The following is a 27,655-nucleotide window of genomic DNA, read 5'->3' as shown; positions in this document are numbered from 1 at the left end:
ATAATCTCATCTAGGCTCTCTTTCCCACAGAAGGCTGGACCAGAAGGTCTATCAAGGTCCCTTCCAACCTGGGCTGTTCTGTGGTTCTGGAAATGAGGGAAAGGGCACAACAGGGGACAGGTGGCAACACATCTGAGAATTGTCTTCTAAGTAAGGACAGAACAGCAGGTAGAAGAAAAGCCTGGGATTTGTGATTCTGTGCTCTCACCCGCAGCCTAGAGCAGCTTGCTCAAGTTTCATGTCTTCAGCTGTATTCTTGCAACAGTCTGTTTTAAAGCAGGAGAAAGATGGGAGAAGCTCAAATATTTTGGCCAAAAAGGCAATGCATGCATGGTGATATATGACTAGCTGCAGCACTTTACCTACCCCAAATCCATAACTGGAAGGCAAGAAGAAACTCTTTCTGGTATAGTTTATTGTTCAGCATGCTAAACATCCCTCAAATGGTTTCTGCTCTAGTGTCATTCCAGTAAGTCACTTTTCTTAATTGTCAGAAAATGTCATCTACCCACCTCGACATGGGTTTTCAACAAATAAGAATTTCTTAGAGCAGCCCTTTGCTAGAATCCAGAATGCCAGTTGTTTAACATTACCAGTATAAATACCTCTACGTTCTAATAATGAAGTGATAGTACATCTCTGACCCTTGGAAACAGCAGAATTAATGCTATCAAATCTGAAGAAATAACCGTTTGCTATTCCCTATTACCCTATTACATACCAAGCAAGAACATTAATCTATAGTAAAACAAAGGGTATGCACTTTTCTCTTTTATTGTTTAATCCAGATGTTTTTCCATTAAGGAAAATATAGCAGTGGGAACAAAAGTAGACAGTATTGGAAGCTGCTGCATCACAGAAGAATGGGATGCACTAAATTTGCTACTTGATTCTATGTATATTTGCAGATTATATCTTACCTGAACCTTTTCATAGAAGCAGTCTGGTTGTGCTTTGTATCAAGTGGAAAAATTGCTTAACTTTTCTCATACAATGTTTTGAAAATAGAAAACCAGCCAAAGAAACACTTCTCTGTGAAAGAATCTGTTGATACCAAACTTTTCTTTTTTACACGAAGTGACTTTTAAAAAAAACCTTCTTTGGTAAAGAAGCCACAAATCGGCCACTTTTTTTCCTGGTTCTTAAGTTGTTGGCATAATCAGAGCTTTGAGCATAGCACTTCAAGAAGACGTCTGCTTATATGTGGAAGTCAGAGTTAAATAAGGTGTTAAAAGAGCTGTGTTACAGATTGTTAAATAAATGCTTTTTTGTAACCAGGTCCAAGTCTGCTCTCATTCGAAGTACCATATGTGCCTACTACTGTAGGGCAAAGTCTGAGTTTATCTCCAAAATTGCACCTAATTTCAAGAGTGAGTGATTTTGCTAGCACCGCAGACTCATGGATATGAAGCAAGTTTGGTATCTTACCCACCCACATTACGGCAGTAATTACCCAAGAGTTGTAGACATCGCATCCTGAATAGCCTTAGATTTCAGAGGTGCATGTGCATACCCACATGCTTCTGGCTGCGGGGAGACATGTGGTGACAACAAGAAGCAAAGACTCTTCTCTGTGACACAGTGTGCAAGTATCAGAAGGGCTTTAAACTTGAACCTTCACTCCCATCTCTTTGTTGTGGAGCTCTCCTATATAAATGAAAAATATTCCTGTAGAAATCGTGACGCTCCTTCTAGGGGCTACAACAGTCAGTACAAATAAACAGTCAAAACATGGTCGCAAGGCATCACAACAGGACTTTGCCACTATTATATTCCACTAAGTAAGTTAAGGTCTTGGATGGGGCCAGGGCTTTGGGTTGGTGGTTAAGGCAATTTACACTGTAGACAGAGCAATAAGTTGGGACAAGCTCAGTCCCTCTGACTAGGGTGGTTGTTGCACTGATGTTTCTTTGCCTAGATTTCACACTTTCCCATTCAAGTGCACTTAACATAGTTCTTTTATAAAATGCTTCACATCATAAAAAAAATTTAAAGCCTTATAAGGTAGTTTATATAAAGGAACAGACACAAGTCTGTTGAGCTGGGCATACGTTTTTCTTGACAACTTCAATAAAAGGCTCACATTCATAAAGGAAAGGGCAGAGCTACAGTAGGAAAGGAAGGCAAACAACCTACATGCAGCCATTTGTAGTGTGTAATACTTGTGAGGCTGGCAGTGCCACAGAGCCTGCAATAACAAATGTGAGCAGAACTGATGGGAGACTGCTCGCTGCTATCTGCAAAGTGATCAGAAATGGAAAAACCTCAGAAAGGCAGTCATTTCATTTCTACCAAAACCCTACTCTCAGACCCTCAGCCCACCTCAATAAGTACAGATTTACACTGCCTGAGATTCTCCTCTGTAACAGGCAATCAGGGCTGCCTGATGCAGGAGAAACATATTTGCACTTCAGTAAATCTTCCCTGGTTTTAGCACCCTCTCTTCTTAAACTGCATTCTGAAGTGCCTTTTCTCATGTACTGTGGGTCTTTTCTTAAGAGGCCTTTCCAACTTGATTTTGTTCTTTCCAAATTGATTTCCTGGTACTAGAGAAAGAAAAAATATAGACAATGATCAGAACATATAAAGCACAAGGAAGCAGCTATAAAGGTAATTAAAATGGTTTCAAATTTCTTTCTTTCTTTTTTTTTTTTTTTTTTTAGTTTTTTATTTACCAATCTGGTTTCTAATAGAACTTTAGTTAACGGGAAAAACATTCACAGAAGATATTAGGCATACATACATGTTGTCCTTTCATTCTAGTTTACATGCTGTTGCTTTTAGAAGGCAAAGTTTCTGTTTCATTTCTCTAGTATGGATAATGAAACCTGATTAACAGAATTTAGGTTCTGCTTTTCAAAAATGACAGCCTTTCAGGATCACCATGCTTGCTGGAATGTAAAATCGTTCAAGGGAGAAATCTATTGCTTGTCAAACTGAGATAGCTTCACATTTCAACAGATACCCTGGAAATTAGATGCATCTGTCATTAAAGGACACTGTTTTAATTAAAACGTATTTACTAGACTCTTAAACTGAATTCTTATCACTACAATAAACTTGTACGTGTACACCACTGCTTTGGCAGTCTTACTGAGATATTTACGATGACCATCTTTGCACATACATCATGCTACCTAGAGCATGATATTAAAACGCTGCCATACCTTTGAAGTGGTATCTGCTTGAAGAGATATAAAAGGTATAGGCAATGCTAAGACAAGAAAAATACAAAGCAGAAATGCTCAAGTACCAATTAACGATACATATTTCTATTTCATACATCTGAATTTTCTATCAGTAAATATGGAATAAGCAGTGTGTGAAAGGCTTGACTCAAAACTGCCAGATTGGATTGCAGATTTCCCCTCGAGGCTGGGTTGACATCAAAATTAGTTTTCCACCGTTTTGGCTCTTTGGAGCTCCACGACTTATTACCTCGTTGTGTTGTGAATGAGGATCCGAAATACTGCTTACGTTATTTCACTAACACTTAGAGCCCTAGTCTTTAGCCCAGTCTTGCTCTCCACACTACTGGCAGCAATTTTGCCATTGATTCCCATGGAATCAGGAATGAGCCTTTTAGAAACACAACTGGGACACTCTGGCTCCCCAACCAGTACAAGAAGCTACATTTTTCTGCACAGTTCAAATAGGTGAAGCAGCTAAAAAGAGGTGATAGAAAACTGATTATTTTAATATTCTTTGGGGAAGGTACAGAATTTTATAAAAGCAGGATCCACTCCTTGCCAACAGATTTTCCCACTACAGGTGTATGGATAGTAACTGTTAGACAACATAGATTTTTGGCACAAGTAAGACTGGGTGAAGTAAACTATGCATGTTGTTTCAACCTTCAATAATAGGCTCGCAGAGGAAGAAATCCTCAGAATAGATATAGTGCTAGCAAAATACACAAGCTACTTCTCTGAGCCTGCTCCTGCTTCACTGCTAGGCTGCTGAATGACCACTGCATATAATTAAATATATGCCATGTTAAAAAATGAAATACAAAGCAGATAGGCAGGAATTCACCTACAGTCATCAAATGCCTATGCAGGGACCAGCTGCTAGTCTACAATATCATATCTAAGGTCCAGTTTAAGAAGAAACAAGAATTCTAATAATTAAAAGTGTTTCTGTACTTATGAAATTGTCTGTATCACAAAAACAAAGACAAGATTGAAGATTATCAACATTTTAACACAGCACTAATGAACTTCACATAAAGAGGTCCATGGTGTCCAGTCAGTGGAGAGATGCAGATGCTTGCAACTTGATTTCAGAAATTTAAAACCTGTTTTTCAAATTTAAGACACTAATTTACAACTATTGCTTGTGCAGTGATCAAAGGTTATTTTCCAAAAATTCTTGCTTACACGTTTGTGGGAGATTAGCTGGTAATCTTTTAGAAAATCAGTGAATAGATGTCAAGGCCTCACTACAATAACCCAGACAGCTGTCCCTAGCTTTACCAGGCACTTGGTTAGGCACAGAGACCGAGCCATCTTTCCCCTCTAGCACCATGCTGAGGCATTTGGCAGATTTGCACTGTGGCTGCTAAGTTTGTCTCTCCTACATGAAGCTGCAGACTCGTCTCTCAGGATACGTAAGTCTGATCCTCCTCCCAGATATTAAGTTCAGATTAGTAAGTAACTTTTTGCTGCAAACCGAATCCCAATCTATGCAGCAGATGCTATATTCACTTCTCTTGGTAACTTGAAGTTGCAGGCAAGGATGTTTTTCAGAGTGGACTAAAATACCATTAAAATCAAATTAAACATAAAATAATGTAGAAAAGAGAATGTTTTTTCAATCCTACAAAGATATCTGTGATTGCTATGTATTTTGCTGAGTAGTGGTGCAGGCTAGACACATGCCATGCTGATACTCTCCAAGGGGTGGAGATTTATCTTATACCCAGATTAAACAAGAATAGGAACTCATTTCCTTGATTAAACACAAGAAAGAGAAAAGTTAATACTGGAGGCAAGGCAAAAGACTGCAGAGCACAAGAGTGACAGAGGTGATTTTTATGCGTACCTGAACCCCTCTGCCACATAATGTTACCTGAGAGACAATTTTTTTTTTGTAACTGGCAACTTTTCTGTATGCTAATTCCAAATCCATAGATGGAAGAAATCAATGGGCTTGATTTGCTCTGATATCTATGTTCAATGAATCCAGAAGAGGTCTTTAGGCTATCATCCTTAAAACCTGAACCATCTGGCCTTGTCTGTCTGACAAATTGTGCTTATAAATATTTCTAGTCTGGCAAGACTCCAATATATTTTCCCCCTCCATGATTTTTTTTTGAATTTTAAAACATTGATTAGAATAATGAAAGATACAACCCAAAAGATGAGGAAATTAAAGATGCCAGCACCGCTCTGTGTAGCTGATTGCAGATTTGGGTGAAAAATAAATATTTATTGTACAGAAAAATGGATTAAATCTGTGCATACTAAACCCAGCAATATTAAAGATAAAGCAAATCTAGGACCGTCGTGAGCATAAATACTTCTGAAGCTAAATTCTTGGTATTGTTTCTGTTCTTTTAGCACACAACAAATGTCTTGCAATACATTCATTCCTTCATTCTGTTCCACTGCAAAATCTGCCCATTAAGGCCTTACATGCCCATCAAATCAGACCGCTGGAGAACCACACTCCTCTATAGAAGGCAAGCTAGAGCTATGTTACTGCCACCAAAGGATATTGGGTCTTCAGGCTGCCCCTTTGCCTTTCCTACAAGCTGCCTGCCTGCTTCTCAGTTGTAGGTGACACCTACAACTTCCTTGGTCTGACAGGGGACATGGGGTGGAATGCTGCACTTGGCATTGGCCTTGCTATTCTTAAAAATGCCTTACAAAGACAGCAAAATAGTTCAGGTACATCTCTGTATTGAAAAGTAACTCTACACTGTGCACTGTGTGTTTCTCACGTGCTCTCTGGGCAGTTTCCAAGCCTCCTCTGTCTCACCTTCCTGCCTGTCAGAACACTGCCAGCAGAGGCTTTCCTTGCAAAGGGACTGAAACAAAGGATTTAAAGAATAAATTGCTATGCTAGAGTTGGAAAAAAAGTATTATGTGAAGCCCGTGGGCTCAAACGCATTGACTAGAGCTGTACTAATATTTCTGTGACAGCCTATAAAAAAAAACATAAGCAAACAAAGTCTGGCTCTAATTCCCTACTACAATGCTTACACCTAAGTACAGTATACGCCAATACACCACAGGCAGAGCTGAGTTTAAACTGGCACGTGTCTCAGGTCACCAGTGTCATAGCCAAAGACACAGGAACAGACTAGGTCTACAGACTCACACAGCATCATCCTCCCTCAGAGACCAACAAAATAATAATAATAGTGCCCCCCCCCCCCCCCGCCCAAAGCTTCCTGTGCTTTATGATCGTCTTCTCTGGTAGTAGTAGTCATTGTAATAGCAGTACACTGCTGATGAGAATTCTACACAATCAACAAAGTGCCTGGGTCAAGAAGATGGATCCTGCCAGGGTTGGCACTGGCTGATGACACTTTTCAAAACTGGTGAGTAAGATTTGCATTAATCCTCACCTCCCTGTCCCACCCCCAGCCCTGAACCCGTGGTTCAACGCCACCAAAATGAACGGTGATATGGTCAAGGTGCAGGGCTGAGGGCAGCCTGTGGGGAAGTGGCCAGTCATGAAGGAACACAATGCTGGGAAGAAAGGTCTGCCACTTGTTGTCAGGACAGAACTACACACGTTTTAAACAGCTGTTAAAAAATGTAAAAAACCAGCCCTGTTTCTTGTCACGGGTATCCAGAACACCTCCAAACACACGAAGAGAAACAGACAGGTATTACTGAAAATTTTAACCAATGCTGAAGCTGCAAAACTGCTCTTTGTTGTAGTTGTTTGGATACGGAAGGGGCAATTTGCTGTAAATAAATATTAAAAAGTATTTTTTCTTAAATGCTTGAGATATTCTTTTTTTTTCCTCCAGTCTCAATAGTATTTTCCTGTCACTTGCTCCTCCAGTTGTGCCGATCTTTTTACTGTACGTGTGCTCAAGCGTCTGACGCAGTGTTCTCTCTCCCCACTGCAAGAGTCATCCCAGTCCCACCCTGGCCCAGCTTGTATCCCACCCCAGGCCCTGCCCCTGTGGGCTTAGATAAGCCATTCCTTCTTGCTCTCGTCGATGGTCTCCGTGAAGTTGGGGTCATTGTTCATGATGGCAGCGTCGGCGCTCTCGGCTGACTCTGCCCCTTTGGCCTCATTGGTGTGGTAGGTTCCCTTGTGGCGAAACATGTAGCGGATCAGGAACACCAAGGTGCAGAGGATGGTGAAGATCACCACTGCAATGACACCTACACAGAGGAGGAAAGAAAAGATGCCACTAGCGAGGAGAACATCTACAGATTTAAACACAAAGATAGGATCCCACAACTCCTCCGAGCTGAGCTGAAGCTAACTGGGCAGTTAAACATCACCACGGTTGCTTAGTTTCCACTACTCTAACACTTATATATAGTTTCTGCTATATACAAAATGTCACTGAGTGGAGTCTGCTAGTGACTTTCATCCCGTAGGTAAACTTCAACATTAGTACCTACTTAGTGAGCTTTGCTGACCATGAGGCATAGGGTGCCAAGTGCTCCCAAAACACAGGGGTGAAATGGTGACATGTCATGGCCTGAGCAGCTCTTGAGGATAGAGTCACTGATGTATACTTTCCAGTCAATGGCCCTATTAACATAGCCCCCTCAACATGTCCTTGAAAATTGGCTTGGCTCACTGTTGGCTCACTCCAGCCACTAGGCACTAGCTCCACATAATTACAGATGTAACTGCTTTATCATCAGACCTATCCTTAATCCTCCTGCAATCATCTACTTGGGGTTCAGCCCTGTTATGGAGAAGTCTCATATATCTTACCCTCTTAGGTGTAGGTGACTATGTGCTGAAACTGCACTGTTCCTTTTTTGGCCCCTCTCTACAGGCATGAGGATCTTCCAGGATGAAGACATTATAACATTCTCAGGATAAAAAGATCTTGTAATCAGCCAGAATTATGTTATGCCACTTTTTTTAAGTGATGTATTGGACAGCCAGGCTGTTCAGGTGTGGCCTGAATTTTTCTGAGGAACGCAATGCTATCCTTCTAGTATTGTAAAGGTTTCAAAGTATTAAGGAAAAGTTTTAAGTAGTAATGAAAATATAAATTAAAAAGGAAAAATAACATAGCAAATGTTACTAATCTAATGTTACAAAGCAACTAATCTAAACCTGGATATGGAAACATAGACCCTAGAGGGGGGCCAGGGAAAAGAAACAAAAGATTTCATTAGACTGCATGTGCTGGTATACTCAGTGTTGCTTTACACAACAAAACCCACCACCAGTTATGTCATTTTACATGCATTTAGAACTGACTGAAAGCTATTAGGCCGATCTTCACAATTTTTTTTTTATATGCCTTCAGGATTTGATGCAGCGGCAAAGTTCTCCCAGGAGAGCTATGGTGCAACACTTCCCTAATAAAGGACGTGGCAGAGAAAATTGCATGTGTACATAAAATTGAACAGGATCCTTATTTCTGGAGGCAGCTGGCCAGAATATCTTCAATTGAATGCTAATTCAAAGTTCCAATTCTGGTATTACTTAACTTCACCTGTCACACTGAATAGGACTCTCTGGCATGTAAGCTATAGCAGAACTTGGCCCCTAAAAAAGAAGGCAGGATCATGAAGGATTTTTGTCAAGGGTGGAGCAAATAGTGTTTGACATAGATTCATGTTGAATTTGGTGTAACTGGAAAAGTGTCCTTGCCATTTCATATAAATTAATTACCCTGTTAACATAAGTAACTACTGCAAAGTAGCTCCCCACATGAATGCTTAATATGTGGAATATGAATATCAGTATCTTGATTTGGTTAAAACTAAATCTGAGGGGACAAACTAAGTGAGAACAAACCATTTCACTAGGACAATGTGCCTGAACAGATTTACACAAATTTCTATTTAACTTTGATCGGGTGCAGTTTCCCCACAGTTCGCTCTTAGCAAATAGCTTGAATATGTTACCAACTGCAATTCAGTCACAGTCATACTGCTAAGTATCTTAGAAAAGTGGACATTTTTCCTACCTCCAATAATGGCAGAGTTTCTGTTAACTCCATCTCCTATGGCTTGACCATTGTATGGGAAATCAGCACTGGCTGTAAATAGGGAATTAAAGATTCATGTTGTAATAGCAGTGAAACTTCACACAGTAGTTCAGAAATACATCCAACATTCTCAGATACAATTTAAAAGAAATTTCTAAAAAAGAAATTTAGATATTTGTCTAAAGAGGAAGAAAAATTTTTTCACTATTATCTAATCCCTCAGAACTCCTTGCTTCTTCCTTTCAACAAAAATAAAATAAAGGATATACTCTCAGTAAGCATTGCTGTTAATACAGGAGGTCATTTTGTTACTCTACTAACATAAATTCAGTAAGTTTCTTTAGCACAAAACCAAACAACCCCCCTTCTTTCAAAAGCATTTGATCATACATATTATTATAGATTTTTGCCTTTGCCACTGCTATCCATGAAAGGCTTCAGAATTTTCCAGGATTTTGTGACTGCTGTTGGGTACAACTGCAAGTTCTTTGAAAGAAAAACTGACATCCCTTTTGCTGCTGCACAACCCAAGGTAAGTGAGGGGCTGCATTTTTTGTTGCTCAGAGCCATAGAGTAGTTCTACAAAGGAGCATGTGCCAGCACCTTTGCTACTCTAGGAGAAAGCCCAATGAGTCAGCTTAGCCACTGCTGGAGGTGCTTTGGAACTGAGATGCAAGACCGTGAGTTGGAGGAGCTGAGGCATGGCAGGGAGGAGAGCCTGCGGGAGACGAGAGTCTCCGGCAGACAGATGAGGAGAGGAAGCACAGTCAGATGTCCCAGCGCTCCTCTGCCAGCAACCTAAAAAGGAGAGACTCCTTGCGGCAAAGCTGGATGAAGGAATCAGTACGGGTTTAAAGTAGAATTTGGACAGAAGTCTTGGTTCTAACCTCCAGAAAACGTCACAGAGGCTTTTCAAAGGCGATCTCATCAATTAAACCTATCATCAGCATTTTCTTTACAGTCAGACATGGCAACTAGACACTGTAGTGACTGAGCAAGCCCAGGGAACTAGGTGAGTGGTTGCAATCATTCCCTTCTTTGCCACTGGACTATGGCATTGATTTTGAAATAGAAAAACTGGTGTTAAAAGTACTTAACTGGAGACAGTTAAAATAATCAAGGATACAGATTACTTCCTGGGGTCAGTATTTAAAACCCATCTGTATTTTCCTTGCTTGATGGATTAGGTGATATCGTATTAAAGTAATCAGTTGCCTTTACAGGCCAGTGATGCATTCGCTATACTCCCAAACTGGCTAAGGGAATCCTACTGGCTTTCTGTTAGCATGGAGTAAAATCCATAATAAAGTTCCTTTTGGATCGTGAAGCAGCTGCACAAAAGAATGAATGGCTTCAGCTCACCATGTGGCCTGAAAAGAGGTTTGGGGCTAGAGTAACCTTCCTGTGTGCCTACTCTGGGGGACAGTTGAACCAGCTGTGTGTTGAGCAGCTAGTTTTCGGCTGGTCGCCTGTGGGACAAACAAGAAGGCATTTCTCAGGGCTCAGTGGAGGTGGGCTGGCCAGCAGTTTTTGCCAGCAGTACTTGTGCCTTTGACATTTGTTGGTTCTCTGGCTTCTGAAGACAGCATTTCTGCACAAACCAGGCTAAAAAATATAAAAGATAAATAAAAACCTGATTCCATATCAGTGGATTTTGCTCCAAAAAAGAACCTTACTGTGCAGGACCATGAATGTTTCCTACAGAGATATTTTGGCACACGGTCCATAATGTTATCCTTGCAGTGCTGAAAGGGAAGGGCTGGCAGTGGGAAAATAAACCCTAACTTTAAACCTGCCCTCCCTGCATCTCAAGGAAAATCCTAAAGCCAAACAACACTATGTAGAAAAGCATCAATTTGCCAAATTGCAAGGAATTGCTCTCCGCCATTCTATCCCAAAAGAAGGCCCCTTGCCATAGGAGCAGCTCCACAGGCAGTTAACAAGTCCTACCACTTGCCGCTTGGTTTGGAGTTGCTCTCCTGTGTCCTCACACAGGAAATCTTTAAATCAGCAATGGTCTGAGTTTCCCCTTCCCTTACAACTGAATAATATATTTTATCTTCTTTTAAAAGGTTGTTTCAAGGACCATGGCACTAGTGAAGTGTGAAGAAAGAGGAAAGCTGCTGTTCGTGGCAGCATGATCCCTCCCGAGCTGCCACATCACAACGGCTATGCTACAAGGGATTCCTGGCAGATGCAAGACCACGGCTTATGATGTTCCCATAGCCACTGAAATACACTGCAGGAAAATGAAGAACATGATATGAAGCTACATCCTTGATCTTGTCTAAGAGCTGGTTCTAGGACCAGACCTGATGCCTCTGTCCAAAGCTGCTTTCCATTGTATCTAGTCATCATACACTCTCAGGAGATCTCCATTGGATCAACAAGCAGATATGACTCATTCTGAGACTCTCATCTCTAAAGAAGAAGAAACAGGAACATGTGTCTGGGGGCAGAGGACAACCTATTTCAACAACAGGTCACCATCAGATTGGATAAGTTGTGCCCTGCTGCAACTGCTGGAGAACCAGGAGTGCTGTAGTGAAAAAAGGAGCTTAGATATTCACAAAACTTTTTGTTAACTACCTATGGCAGTGTTGGCAGATATTATTGCCATAATTCACGAATTCCCGTTCTATTACTCTTGTGTCAGCAGGAGACCTGCTTTTATATTATGAGGTTTTTTTTGACTGAAAAATTGTATCTAAAATCTCAGCCAAACATGGGGTTATAGAATACCTTTTGCTGCAGAAGTGTCTATACCAGTTTTTTACTGAATTTATTACTACAGATGGATAGAGAACTCATTACTTTCTTTTTTAGGTGAAAGTTCCCTTGAAATTATTCTGGGCAGCAGTAGTAGCTTCTCAAATGGTCAGAAATAGCTACAGACCAGAGGTCTAAGAACTGCAAAAGGGTAACTCCTGCCACAGCAATTAGGGAGAAGAGAATGTATGAGGGGACATTCCTTGACCCTCCAACTTGAACTTAACAGAGTACTGTCACCAACAGGCACCAAGTGCACCTATTTCAGATAGTAAGGTCAGAGATGAATCACCACGTGTTTGAATGACATAACTGCTATGGTCACATTCCTTGGCAATATGAAGTAACTTTTGTCAAGAAGACAACTAACAAGTTTTCCATCGCTGCTGAAATTCAGGAACTAAACAAGGAAAAAACATGTTAGAGCAGGCTGACAAAGGGGCAACAGTTATACTGATGCTCTGGTAAAAAACACAGAAGAGTAGAGTGCTGTTCACAGGTTGTAAAGAGTAACTCCTAAAATATTTTAAAATGACTGGTCAGGTAAAATTAACACTGTTACTAGTGACTGTCATGTTTCAGGGGAATATAAATCACAGTGGTATAATAACTACCTTGCATGGCTATAATATGCAGATGAAATACAGGGTGAGTTGCTAATGGACAAGTGTGTGCCTTCATTTCTCTGTTGCAGTTAGGAACACCTCTTTCCTGTTCAGATTCTTCAATTATCACTGTGACATTAATTCTAACTACATGTCTCAGCAAGCCCTTTTGCACTGCCTGATACTTGTACCTCAGCAGCTTCAAATCATGACTTACAGCAAATAGGTGCCATGGAGCTGGAGTTACTCTATGTAGTTACCCTGCAAAGCCACTCTGGACAGTAAGTGGGTTGTGAATGTAATGTAAGGTGGGTGTGGGGATGATACTGCAGAAGTTTTGGTCTACATACCATGCTAGCTAATTGTTAGCTGAGGCCATGAATAGGGGTGTTGAGTCTTCCTTTATCACCTGGTCTACAAAGGTTGCTTTCAAACAGCTGATTCCCATCTGGTTTGGGGACTGTACTGGAAAGGTTTCCTTACCTTAGAAGCTTTTTCCGAATCTTCCCTAGGCTTCTCTGAGCAGCCAGGGTCTCACTTGTGTGACTCAAAACATGAAGAACAGAGCAAATAGCTTTTTAATCTACCCTGGAAAACAGTTACATATTGGCCCAAGAGATGTGCTGCCAGTTCCCTGAAATCCCCTGCTCACGCAGCTGTGGCACAGAGCCATCGGTTTGCTGTCAGGACACACCAGAGACATTTTCCTAAAACCTACAGCTAGAGTAGGGATGGATTGAACTGCACTAGGAAATGCTAAGCTCATCTGTGGCTTACGAACAACACTTCATCTGGTTCCCTTCCAGAATCCAAGCTGTGTGATGCTGTTCTTTACACCCTGTCTGCCCACAGCAGGCCATCAGGTTTGCTTCAAACGCCATCATCCTGAAGCTAACTTACGTAAAAGGACACAGCATACTTTGCTTTCTCTTTCTTTAATGGACTGCTGTTTACAAGGCCATAGTTTCAATAACCACAGAGTAAATATACAGAGTCTGAACTTAGGTTCTGCACTTTCAACTTTCTGTTATTAGTCTCAGGGTAAACGGGGTTAAAGGAACTTTGCAGCACCTAAAAGGGTGATTAAAGACTGACTGCAGGCAAAATCCATGTTTTGGCCATCATTTTAATGACATTTGAAATTTTAGATGACCACAAAAATGCAGTAGGATACCTACCATTATCCAGCACACTCAGCATGGTCATTGCCACAGCCAGCTGCAATACAGCAGCACTCACTGAATGGAAAGGGGAGATGAGACTGGATGAACAGGCCATAATTAGGATTAGATGTTAAAGATGACAGATGTGGTTGATTTAACAGAGTGAATGATAATTTTGCTTTATTATAGTAGGTGTGATATTGCACCTGCCATTTTCACAGGGAGACTTTTTACAATGGATCCCACATAAAAGCCTTTTGCAAATTCATAAAACTGAAATGCAGAATGACCCTGTTAAAGTAGAAAAGTTGTCCAGAAAGTTGGTGTGAACAGAGAAATGAACAAAAGGTTATTCAGTAAAGGCAAGGGGAAAACCAAAACCAAATGGGGAGACTTTTCAGCTAGAGTGCAGTACTGGGATGTACAAAGTAAAAGGCAAATCTCATTCTGACATACACTACCAGGAGTGTTACATATAAGCCCTTGGAAGCAATTTTTTTTAACTGAGGTTTTTTACTGAGTAGGCAAGTCTTAGTTAAAATATACCACACTACAAAGGAAGGTACAGTTTAGATCTGCTCCAAAAAAGGAAGGGTGGGAGTGATCACAAGTCTAAAACAAACAATGGATGAAACTTGTGAAATTCTGGAAATTGAGTTTGTTCAGCCTAGAATGAACCCATGTTGCAAGGCTGCTGTGATTTTTCAGCCTTACAGATGTCCACAATTTTGAGAGGTGTTCTCCCATTACTAAGACCAGTTGGGTTTTCACATAAATACAAACTAGTGAAGCAATCAGAACAACTGGATCTGGTGATCACAAGGTATATAAAACCCCCAGCAATCAAGACATTGATTAAAAGTAGAACAGTGAGAGAGCAAAATAAAAGCAAAGATGTAAACTATAACTCCTTCTTTTTAATCCTATTTTGCAGCCAGGCATCAAAGAATTGAGCTTTCAAAGAGAGCAAACACTCACTGACACCTTAGGATTTTGAGAAAGTGTTGGACACTAGATCCATTCACTAATCTATTTCTTCACAGGACTGTAACACAGAAGAAAACAAAACCAAACTCTCTGGCTGTGTTTCGTCAACTTATGTCAACTCTGCTGGTCAGGTGAGACTGTACTGCTACAGTTTGAAGTTACAGAGCACTCTTTATTACAGACTGTAAGCACAGAAACTAATTGCTCAACTCTTGATAGTAGAAACTAATGTGCAGTCACGCTGCATTCCCCCTCCTGAAGGCACTGGATTACAAGAGAAACTCTAAAAACCTGCACAGAAATGATGGAGCAGGAGTAAACAACTCCATTACACAGTCCTAAATCAAAGGTGAACATCACAGCCCATAGACTCCAGTTGCCCTTTCTTGCTCATCCCACTGCCCGTGCCCATCCCATCCACAGCTCTCCTCCTGAATGTGGCTCTGTGAAGAGCTCCCATGACAAGTAAACTACAGTGATTCAGAAAAAGAAGAAAAAAATCTGAAGCAGAATTAAAAATGTTGTGTCTTTTTATGTTGCCAGGGCAAATTTTGTATTGAAAGTTCTTATATATTTTTTGTAATTAATACATCTATTTTTTTCCTACTCCAAGCTGAAAGGAGAGAAGGGAGGAAAACTACACCTACTCCTGCTTTCCTAGGCATATGAGAGCAGATTCTGAGGGAGGACTGTTTAACATTAAACTCTGTTAAGAGAGTTTACTTAAGGTCCCACTGACATCAGCTGAAGTACAGAACTGAGAATTTAGCTGAAGTTATTTTTAATACTAAACACTTTCAAGTTTAAAAAAAAATACCCACACTTACCCAATCACAAAATATTTAAAAGATATATTAACCATATTGGTTTTAAAAGGTCATATTGTTCTAGCATGCTATATGGGGTCAATCATTACTCCTTGAATTTTTAAGTGATGCCTCAACTGTAGTGTTAGAGGGTCACAAGTATATCCCTAATATGAACCATTTTTCTGTCTTTATGGAAATAGAAGTCTTCACAGCCACAGACATAATTTTTTTTGGTGCGAGTTACAGGATATTGGAAAAAGTACACCCACACAGCAATTCTGAAACTACCAGAACAGATGTGCAGCTTAGAGAAAAAATTAGGGCTTTTCACTTTAAAAATGTCATCCTCTTCTCTCTGTTGCCAATAACGCAAATTATTTGGAACATGAAAGTCTCAACATTGGATCATAATCCACTAATTTCTTCAATCCTTTGCAACCTTCTTGGCTGGGAGGGATAGGGAGGAAGCAAAACCAGAAAAAAACCTTCAGAAATGACAAAAAAGTCCTCCAATGCATTAGTGCTATTTGGAGCAATTATTTCAAGTAAGTTTTGTCAGGTACGTTCTGTTAGATCAAAAACATTTTGAAGCTTGCATTTTTTTTTCCTGAGAAATTTTCACTGAATCTGAAGTGTTTTTACTGACAGCTGCTGGTGAGTTCTGCTGAGAGAGAGAGACATGCACAGAGATGATGGAAAACACGAAACCTGTGTTTTTACAGTTTTGGTGTGAAGGCTCTCCAGTTGTGTCTTTTTATTCCAATGTGAAATGAGTATAAATTAAAAAAATCCTCTGAAATGATGGCTTAACAGAAACATTGTCCTCTGAACAGTCCTTCTGTATGCAAATGCCTGGGACAGTGTGGGAAAGTAAGTGGGGATTGTAGAAGAAAGAGTCGTCGGATGTTTCTGTTAAAAAAAGCATGAATTTTGGAGTGAACAATGGAAATGCCAACAATGAACAATGGCAGCATTGGGGGAAAACTCGCTGAAGCTCCATGGTCAATGAGCTGGGACAATGCAAATGCTCAACACTAGACACCAGAGTCGACAATCCAATCTGTCAAGATAGTTGTTTCTAAATCAGCTGTGTTATTAACCCCTTAATTTCCTTCTGCAGACAAACTTTGCTGTCCATACTGTTAAAGAGAGGACAAAATGGATTTTTATGAATGGCTTGCTCCGAAAGAGCAGTACAATATTCTTTCTTTCAGTCTTAAAAACCAATCTTCCTAGCAAATGGATAGACAAACTTGTGCCTTATTAGGACACCCATCCTTGCAGCTTAAACTCCCCCAAATCAGTCCTGGATGAAATATGAAACAGTGAAAACATTCCTGCACTGTCTGTTGGGATGGGTTAGGTGATTCTCTCCTGCTTCCCCCTTTCTATGGTCATTTCCCAATAGTAAGTTTTACACTTTCTTTCGCACACAAGCAAGTAATTGTACAAAGTAGCGGGAAGGCAAGATCAAAACACTTTTTAAATTTAGTACCTAGGCACCTCTATACTACAGAATTTTCTTCCTTATTTTAAGTGGAGAGCAGACATTTAGGATCACTTTTGGATCGTGTTTATCTGCAGTTTGAACTTCAGCAAGTTCTGTCTCAGAAGTAGTATTTTGAACATTTGCTCTGCCAAATTTCCAACTGATCTGCAGCACATTAAAGCAGCCCCATCCATCAAAGACCTAAAGTCATCTGTCTCTTAATTCCTGGTAGTAACGTCTGTATGACTCTGGTCTCACTGTGATTCCAGGCAAGAACTGCTAGTGTATTAGTCACGCTGGCCTAAGCGATCACCTTCATGAAAATTTTATGCGCAGTGCTTACATTTCATCTGTTAAGGAAGACAAACAAATACTTTCTTTTATAATTAATGTAGAATATGAAATGCTTCAGTGTTCTCAAAGGAACAGTAGAGTTAAGTGCTGATCAAAGCCTAGCTGTATATAGCTAACAGCTGATAATGGACCCACAGGGAATACTTGCAATAAACAAAAAACCAACAACAAAAAAATCCAGCCGAATGAACAAGAATACCAAACAAGCCTGTAAACTTATGACAGCTATAAAAAAGGAGAAAAAAATTTACAGACTATTAATTGACATCATTGGAAGAAAGGGTTTCTCACTGCCAGGATATGAACAACAAGATCAGGTTCTGCACTTCTAGCATTCATCCACTTATGAAAAAAGAAAAGGCTTGGATTGGGGATGAGGAATGTGTCAGACTGGAGAGTTTAAAGCTAAAATAAACTTTAATAGTTGTAATGACCTGACTGTAGTCTAGAATAACCTCTTACACAGGAAGTGAAGTGCTTTTCAGCCTAAGGAAAGGAAAAAGAAGGCAGTTACATGAAGTGCTCAGGCATCTAAATGCTTCCTTCTCTACTCCGTTTTTTTTCCTGATTTATGCTATCCCTATGTTCCTAGTTAAAGTTAGTACTTGTGGAAAGACTTCCATCCAGTCTTTGCAGAGGATGGAAAACACTTTCTTTTTAATATTACCACCTTCTTGTCTTGATGTTAGGTACCAGCATTGACATTCAAATCAATGCTTATGAAATAGCTACAATGCTGATCTCTCAATGAATGCCAGAAGAATTTACAACCTTGGCAGTCTGTCAGCTGTCTGATATACTAGACAGAGTGTCAGAAATTTCACACTGAAATGATATATTCTTAAAGATAAGAGAAAGCTATGCATAATTGTGTGAAGGAACTAGATGAGACTGAGGGAGACATTTTTATTCCCAATCAATGGAGAGATTTACAGTAATTCAAGCACCATAATTAAGCCCTTTAAGGATGAAACACTGATTGTGCCAAATTTCAGACAGATGCTCTTCCTAGTCAGCTGCTCAACAGGGAGGAGAAAAATAGAAATTGTTGTATCTATCTCAATGTTTACCACTTACCTTCTTGCCTGCAAGAAACACTTGGTGCTTAGAAACTGACCTATGAGTTTCTGTTAGACTTAACCCCCAACTGTCTGAAAAAAATGCCACCTTCCTGTTTGAAAACAACTCAGATCAAAGCCATGGGCTTCTGAGACAATATTTATATGGGGAGAATTGGGGATGAAAGCTGGTCACTCTCAGCAGAGGAAACTTGATCACAGAAATGCACCAAAATCTGGCAGTGGAGGAACGTGTTGGCCCACAGGTCAGGTTGCAAGTGCATCTTCTGTCTCTTGTATAGGTAGTATAAATATTAAACTAGCTTACTGGCAGACAAGGAGCCTCCCAATGTTTACATGCTATGTTAATTAAAAAAAACCAACCACCTTGAGTGATCAATAACTTCAAAGAGAGAATATGGCATCATTTTCTGATTGCACTACGGATAACTAATCCTGCTTGCTATGCTTGAAAAAGGAGGAGCGTCATTTTATTCTAGTAATTGCCTTTACATCTATTTTTAATTTTGCTAACACCTAGGAGATCAAACTTAAATGCATAAGGCTGCATCATGAACAAAAGCGGTGCACTTCTTCTGTCCTTCCTGCTTGACTCGCTTGCCCCTTGCAGGAAGCGTGGAGAAGTGACCCTGCTCCCCCGCTGTCCCTTAGAGGAGAGCATGAGAGCTGCGTCACTTGTTACCATTGATTTTAATCCTCCTGCTGTTGGAGGCTTCACTGATGGGTACAGGACTCTCTCAGTGTCTCTGGCCAGGAGAAGACCCTTTTGTTTGTGTATTGGTAACCTAAGACCATTTTGAGGGCTGAATCACCACCCTCCAGCAGGTAACACCTTTGATCCTTCCTTCTCACTGCCCCATTTGTAACAAGCCCTTGACAAGGGCAGGAGCTATTTCCTGTCTTCATAGCCACATCCGTACCAGTGGACGTCTGACACAGCTTCTCTTCAGATGCTGCCGCTCTGCCCTCTGAGCTGTGGGTCCCAGTGGTCAGAGGGTGGGATGGCAACCCAACCGATGGTGTCTGAATCAGGAAGGTGACCTTCAGTACTGTCACCAGTAACACGCAGATGACACTTTCTCTTAGTCCAGAAATCAACTGCTATCTTTTGCTTGACAATTAGTTGACCAATTAGGTGAGCACGGATCATATGGCCAGTATTCAGCCCTCCCACTCTCTTTTCCTGCCATCACTTGTTAAAGAAAGAGGGATGAATTTGTAACAAAAAGGGAGTAAATCCTTCAGGTAGCTGTTTTAATCTTCATGACAGCATTGCATGTTTTCATACAATGTTTCTGCCAGATGTCCTCAATACAGGTTTCAAAGCAAGCTGTTTATTTTTAAAAGGCAAGGCCTTTCACCTTCTACAAAAATAAAGACCTTTTAGGGTTTAAATACGTACAGTCAGAAAAATGTCACAACACTTGGAAGAACATTGCAGATGTAGCATTTAATCCTGCTCCATTTAATTCTTAATATGTTAAAGCTAATATGGGTTTAACTAAATCCCGTGTTAAATACCCTAGATGCCATTCTGTTCATACTGAGAATAAATGCATCTTGCAGCTACATAGTGCCATGGCAACTTAGAGGTGCTAAAGCATGGTTTGTCAACTGTTGTATGTACCTTGCCTCTTCTGCTATCTCTAGCTTTTATGAAATTCAAGATTGGGTAGTTTGGCAAGCTGGAGCACATTCCTAAAATGGAGAGGTACATACGTGTAGTAGGTTTCTTTTATCCTTTTTATATAAATAAGAAAAGTTTGGAAGTGAAACTTAATTAGTAAATTGCAGAACCTTTATCTTATATAAAAACACTCACAAACTGAACAACCCCACCCCAATAATATGCATCTTCTGAATTTAAGTACAAGGCATTTTAGGTGTGGGGAGCTTGTTTACTACAAAAATAATCATCTGTTTGGGCTTTTGTTTGCTTCTCTACAATGAACAAGGTGTCAGTTATCAGTGACATACACCTTAGCTATTTTGAACCGCGAGATATTAAAAAAAACCTTGGTGATTAGCTTTTTTTTTTTACATATGCTACAGTAATACTACAGTAATTAAAATGCATGCTAATGTAGTTAAAGGCATACAATTATAACTTTTGTTTTGATATGTATGCCAGACAGGTAATTTGCTGAGTTTAGACAACATGTAAAGGTAGAACATGTCATTTTTAAATAATATAGTCATTGATCAGGCTCTTTTTTGCCTCCTTTCTACACTCCTTTTGATGTAACCAAGGCAAATTGGATTGTCTGACATGAACCGAGGTAGTAAGGATGGGAGGAAAACACAGGAAGGGAACTATCTTGATGATCTGCTTGGTTTTGCTTATTTTTTTTAAATCACCAGAAAGTCACCTTCTAGAAAAGAATGACTTGTTGAATTCTTGTGCTTCATCAGCACCAAGAAAGGATCGCCATAGCAACAGGAAGAGACTATGTATTGTAAGAATACCCACAAGCTGAACAAGGTAATGGTTTAAGATAATGTCCCAGTAGCATGGCAAAATGCCAGCCAGGGGTGGGAAGGAAGGGAAGTAGCATTTTTACAATGGCAAAGAAATTTAAAAACAGCTAATATTGTAAATGTGAAATATATGTGAATTCAAGGCTAATGGAAAGTTCAAGACAATGAATCAAGAAGCTGTATGGCCCATTTGTCTGGGGAGCAAATCAACAAGGTTTCTTATTGATAAATCCCTGAACTTGGCTCTAAGTGTCAACTGCAAGTGACTGATGTGTGTCTTTATGATTTTCCCTTTAGCCTCTCTGTTAGGGCATCCAAAATGTTTTGCAGCTAGCAGGAGGTATCCACGCAGTAACTACATAGAAGAGTTTAAGGCAAACATTTCATTGTAGGTCAGCCATCAAGCAGAACCTGCTATACATCTAGTAATTATCCTTAAGGTCGGATCCAGCACTGCAGTTTAGAGGTGAAAGGATCATTGTATTTGCCTTCTGGTGTATCTGTCCTATTTGGACACTTATCTTCGATCCTCTCCTACAACATTTTTCATTCCTCAAAGTTCAATTCCACAGTATTTGAGAAGCAAAACTATAAAACTACACTTAATTTGAAACATGAATTGGGATGAGTGCAGAGTATGACACTGAATGAGATTTAAATCATATGATACTTGCCACAAATGTTTTCCTGATTTTCTCTTTTCACTACAAACCACCCATCCTCAACTCTCATGTTTTGTTAACATCTATTTGAAATGAAATAGGTGACATAACAATAAACATTACAGATAAAAACATGTACAAAATGAGAAATCCTGTATGTAGTAACTGATGCTTTCAAAGCCATGTTCTTTGCAACCATTTCTTTGTGGCAGAGTACGTGTGACTGTTGCTTTAGCATCACTACAAGTGTTTCTGTGAATTTCAAAAGAGCTTGTTGTCCTTGCCCCTTCAGCTGTTTTAGTGAAGGAGTAAATTCACACTGAGAGTACTGAAACTATTCCAGCTCTGGAGCCAGTGGGAACCATTACTTACACCTCTGATTTTTCCACTTTCTCTTTCAACACAATTTGTGTTAGAAAGTCTTCTAGTAGGGTTTGGGAAACATAAAAATATCCTCAGTGCAAACTGCCAATTTGCTAACACAAAGTGACACTAAACCCAAATATTTTCATTTACCAGTCATCAAGATCATCTGTGTGCAAGGTTGCACAATCTACAGTATATAGTTTTCCTGAGACTGAAACAGAGTGAGCTGTGTCAGAGAGAGTTTTACAAAGACCGAGGTGTTTTTACCCGATACCCATAAATGAGTTGCTGCGATACCTCCTATTTGTATCATGGAAATGTCACCCAGAAAGTCAGGAATTGTTCACCCACACCTGAATGTCCTTTCACTCCTGCCCTGGTGAAACACCACTCCCTTGCTGTGAAATTTCTTTCTACCATAAGTCACCTGACATTGTTGCTCCCCTCAGTGTACAGCAGTCCCTCACCACAAGTCTTTAAAGCAGTATTATCTTTTTCCCTCTATTGCTGCAGAGCACTGGAGAGGACAAGAAGAGATGCCCCTAGCTCCCAGTCCTACTAAAGCTTCTCATCACCAAAAATGAAGGCGGGACACTTGCACTCTGGCTGTCCATGACTGAAACAGTCAAGTCAAGTTCAGCTATGGCAATGAGATTTTTTTACTGGGCAGAAGTTAACAGACAACTCGAGCCAACCGAATTGAATGCTGTATATTCCTTGATATCCTTCATGCTGGCTCCATGACTGAGTACTGCAATTAATCCAGAAGAAAATGTGTACGTTCGTAATCTGTCAGGTGAACAAAGCTGAATCACCTCAGCAAAAGTTTCCAAGACAAGACTGAGCCAACACAAGGACAAGCATAGTAGCATGTCAAAAGGACAAACAAGACCTCCCTCTTTTAACACTGGGAGCTATTAGGAACAGCTCAACTATCTTGAATAAATCCCACCACAGTCTTTTACTAGCTTGCTGTCTTCAGGAAAAAGAAACCAACCGAAATTAACAACCAAAAGCCATTAGTTGCACAAGATTCACAGCAGCAGTGCCTCCTCAAGAAGTTTATGACACACTTTTTAAAGACACGAGTCAGTGAGGTATTTTTTAGGAAATGCACTTTTATAGAAACAGGAGCATGAAACATAACCTTCAGGTACAAACTGACCTATTAATTTCAGAGAAGAAAGAGACTACTAATTTGTGGTGAAAAAATTCAAGTAGGAGATTGCATGTTATAAACAGGGAAAAGACATACTGAAATCCGACAATGGCATGGCAGCAAGGAGGGAATGACAGGTTTTAGAGCATAATACTGCTTGTATAGATGTTTGGGACCCTCAGCCCTGGAATATTTGCCTCTCCTTACAAACCTCTGTCCTATTTCTCTACTGAAGAAGAGCTGAAAGGAAATGTTGCAAGGAGTTGTTTGACACTGCAAGAAAAAAAATAATCCAAAACCCAAAGGTGTGATCTTGGCAAATACTGTTAAAGAAAGACATATATACCTGTCCCCTCTCATATAAAAACTGGCAGATAGATGCATCCCCAAACACAACAGGCAAAGACTAATTGGTATTAAAATCATTATGGACCCAGTTTTTCCTCTAGCATTTTCATTTTATACCACTGTAAACCCATCAGCTTTGCCAGGACAGGTTCTAATTTACACCGCTACAAGTGAAATTAGAATCAGGACAAAACAAAAGAGAGGGGTTGACATACACCTGACCCTATACATCTAAAGGGAACAGATTTTTTTTTTTTAATTAAGTATTTATCTGACACTCAAGAAGCAAAATAGAAAAACCCCCTCAAAATTTAGGCACAACATATACTTTCAAAGACTGTCAGTCACAAAGCAGGATGAGATTGCTAGGATCAGCAAATTGTTTTGGCTTTCCAGCATTTTCAGCATGAGATGAATACAATCACGACTAATGGGATTTCCCATTAAACACGGCCTAAGGAGAGCAGACATTTCAGAAAACAAATCAGCACTTTATATAAATATATTTATGCCTAAAATTAGATTTAGTTTTTTTGTACGAAGCTGACTACAATATCCTCACTTATTGGGAATACAGCAGAAGAAATGCTACTGTACCTTATTTATCTGTACTTGCAACCTTCTGCCGACTACATACCCAATAGTACAGAGAAAGTGCTATTGCAGAAGCTAGGTCAAAACTCAACATTCAAACAGTGTAAGACTTACGGAAAAGAAAAATAAAGCAGAATATTAAAAAAAGGCAAGGAAAATATCCTGTAACTGCATTTAGAAGTGGTGGCAAATCCCTGTCCTACAGTCATCCATCAATCACATCCACTCAGGTTTGTTCTTCCTTACAGAGGGTGGACGTATTTCTTCTCTGAACTGCTCCGCTGAGCTAACAAGGCATGCACCCCAGCTTACCTGAATCTAAGTGCCACGGGTCGGTAGCAGCCGACATTGGTGGGATGGTGAGTGGAGATGCTCCACAGTTGGATTCCACCAGTTCTCCTTGGATGTGGACGTGAGAGGAGGCGTTGGTAGGTCTCAGAGCTGCTTTGAGTGGAGCAATCTGGTTGAACTGTACTCTTGATAGGCAGCCAGTGAATCCTGGAGTGTTGTATTTATATATATCTTGGTCAATCTTCCCAATCTCTATGGGAAATTAAGGAGGAAAAAAAAAAAAAAGATTAATGAAAGCAATTTATTGCTTTGGAAAGCAAGGTTGGTCTGAACACTTGATTCCCAGAGCTCAGTTCCCAAGTCCCTCTCTCAGGAGACTGAGAACTTGTCAGACCCTGCCAGGTTTCTTTACATTTCATTACAGATTAAAGCTGGAAACCTTCAGGCCTTGATGTGACTCAGTTTCACTGCTATGCTATCATTAAAATGAAAGGCTGGTGTGAAGGAGTCATCAGAGAAGAGAAGGTCAGGAAAAAAAATTCTTTTCCCCAAGAAGAAGTGGCAAAAGACAAGGCAGAGGGACAGTCATTGCCAGGGCCTCTCCTCCCAGCTGAAGCTGCTGCTGCGAGAGATGCCCCTTCCTCCCCCCTGGCCCATCATCCTCTAGCTCCTTTTGGTGGGCTGGGACCACTCCGGTTCACTCCCATCCCCCTCCTGTCTCCTTACCAGGAGACCAAGTGTCCCTTCACCATGAGACCAAGTGTCCCTTTGCCAGGGGACCATGCATCCCTTTGGCCCGAGGTAGAAAACTGCCCCTCTCCAGCCTCTTTTCTTCCCCCAAAGTGGTGAGAGGTGGCAGGAGCCTGCCCACCCCTGCTGCAGGCTGAGGAGCAGCGTGCATGCTCCCACGCCTCCGCAACCAGGCCTACGTCAGCTGAGAGCCTGCCACGAGTCGGCCATTTTATGCCTCTCTGCTGTGGGCTGATAGGCAAGCTGGCAGCTGGCATCCATGAGCAAAGCACAGGGCTCTGCCATTGCTCTCTAAAACAGCCATCGTCCCTCAAAGTCACTCCCCAAGTAGCTTTCTCCCTTCTAAAACACCAGTTAAAATGATCCCAAAATGGTAGCCATAAGACGTGGCACATGCCCTTACTACCCAGGAACCTGCAGGCTGCTCATAGCTGTTTTAATTCTGCCAGGACCTGTTGCGACAGCCTGAGCCACAACTGAAACAAAACCAGCACTCTCTGTCAGCTGGCTGCGTTAGCAGGGGTATTAACATTTCAAAGCCTCACTGCAGTGTCTAATATAATATTTACATGGTGGTGATGAATTTGGCTTCCTTTCATGGAGTGAATGGAAAGGATGCACGGCAGCATCATGTTTGTGCTGTGCCAGGGAGTATTGCTCTGGAGGCACTGAGACACTTCAAATCACCTTTCCCTGGGTTGGCAGGGACAGGAGTTAACGTCTGGCCCTTTAAGTCAGTGGAAAAAGTCATACTGAGCTGAGCAAAGCACGATGATATCCGAGGGACAGAGAACAGTGAGCAGCCCCAGGTTGTTCAAAGGCAACCTTTTCAGATAGGAAATGATAAGGGTTTGAAAAATGGTGTTTCTGGAAAAAAAGACGTCTGTAAATCACAAGATTGTCTCCTAAAAAAAACCAGAAAGGAAAACAAGAGGTGGGACAGAGAGGATTCTCCTGAAAAGTGTGGGGAGAAAGTGGGAAAGAGTTTTATTGTAAGAGTTTGGGGAAGAGCTGGGAACCAAAGCTCATCTGGCTTTGAGTTTTTCAACCAAAAAAAAAAAAAAAAAAAAAAAAATCAGAATTATTAGAAAATGCATTACTAACCTTTTGGATGAGTCTGTGTTCTAACCAAACCAGGATCAATTATATGAGGTCTGAGCTGCTAACTGGGCTCCCTAAAAACTACCCTGATACGTATGTCATTACTATTCCTAAGAGTACTTATGATTTTGCATCAGGGATATGTACAAGGAGTTTCAAGGCTACAAACCAGGCAGGGCATTTCAAGTACACTTTATTTTGGGGGTTACATGTTAAAGATGAAGTGGGGAAAAACTGGTGGAAATTGGACAAATCTTGAGCACAATTAAAACAACTTCTTGGTTTTCACACAGAACTAAGCTGTAACTCTTCTGTCTTTGCAACCATATTAGAATGATAAACACAGAACATTTAAATCCCACCCTCACCTAGCATAAGGACACAAAAGGAAGACGCATAATCTGAAAATTAGTTGCATTAGATCCTTATGTGATCCACTGTACAAGAATGGAATTTCTTTCTCCCCCATTTTCCCTTTTCCTTCTTGTTTGAGAACATCCTTTCTCTGTCAGTGCTTATCCAGCCTGTATCAATATTACAGCCACAGCCCACAAGCTGGCAGTGAGCAGTGACTGCCACCTGTGACAAAGCGGAAACATGCTCAGGACTCAGCTAGAGACTAGTTTAAATGCATTAAAATAATGTTATTAGTCACGTGGGTCTCATCCAGCTCTCCTTTAAAAAAGTAGCTTGACCAAACAGCATCTCCTTCAAAAATTTGATAGTAAGTAAAAAAACTCACATGTGCATGCACACTTTCCATAGTTAGTAGAAAAGCTGTAGAAAAGCCAGAGTTCATGCATTCGAATGCTACTTGTAGAGCTTATCACTCAGACAAGCTTCCTATGTGACCACAATATTCACTGCCTCTTATTTCAATTAAATATTCATGGTATATTCAGTGAATAGCTGCAATTTTGAGTAATCCTTATAATTTAAGAAACAATTAGAAGACCATGTTTCTCTTTAAATGCTGTAAGCGCTGTCAATAACAGTTTAGTGACTACCTTTTATTCACATTTTTTATACATTCTCTAGAACTTCATGCAGCAATGCTAATAGCCTCCCACTCACGATCCTGAACGACAAGAACAAAAAGCTATGAATATGATTGTCCTACTTTAGCAGCTTCAGCACCATTCTTCTGATAATAAGTGATGGATCCTGAAAGAATTAAAGAAAAGAAACCCCAAACCCTAACAAGGCACCTTGCTGAAGACCTGCATTTTTGTTTAAAACATTGCACAAATGAGGGTTGTGCAATTCACCTCGTGCAGATTTACCACCAACTCTCATCACATCAGTGCTAAAACAAGATGGATCCTTCCCGTGCGTGTCCCATGGGGCTCAGCACGCTGATACTCTCTGATGTTACGCCATTATACTTTGCCTCCCTGTGTATTTGAGCCTGCTATAAACCCATCCCTGGAGAGTGTAATGATGATATAATTAAATATGGCTTTGTTGTCATGACTAAAATTCAATTTTCTCCCTATAACA

General features: G+C 40.5%; 1 protein-coding gene across 2 annotated transcripts in view; it reads right to left on the bottom strand.

The window, feature by feature from the left end:
• Positions 1-3,359: 3,359 nt before the first annotated feature.
• The window catches only part of CNTNAP2 (contactin associated protein 2), a 1,223,788-nt gene continuing 1,199,492 nt past the window's right edge, over positions 3,360-27,655 (bottom strand). For both annotated transcript variants that reach the window (XM_049816392.1, XM_049816393.1), the window contains exons 22-24: positions 24,326-24,556; positions 9,131-9,202; positions 3,360-7,349 (exon numbers count right to left, since the gene is read on the bottom strand). In XM_049816392.1, coding sequence (XP_049672349.1) covers positions 7,150-7,349; positions 9,131-9,202; positions 24,326-24,556 — 503 coding nt within the window. In that variant the 3' untranslated portion in view covers positions 3,360-7,149. The remainder of the gene's footprint in view (positions 7,350-9,130; positions 9,203-24,325; positions 24,557-27,655) is intronic.

The sequence above is a fragment of the Accipiter gentilis genome, chromosome 14, assembly GCF_929443795.1.
Source record: "Accipiter gentilis chromosome 14, bAccGen1.1, whole genome shotgun sequence".
In the NCBI taxonomy this organism is placed as follows: domain Eukaryota; kingdom Metazoa; phylum Chordata; class Aves; order Accipitriformes; family Accipitridae; genus Astur; species Astur gentilis.
The sequence above is the reverse complement of the archived record's forward strand: the minus strand, read 5'-3'. Positions and strand labels throughout refer to the sequence as shown.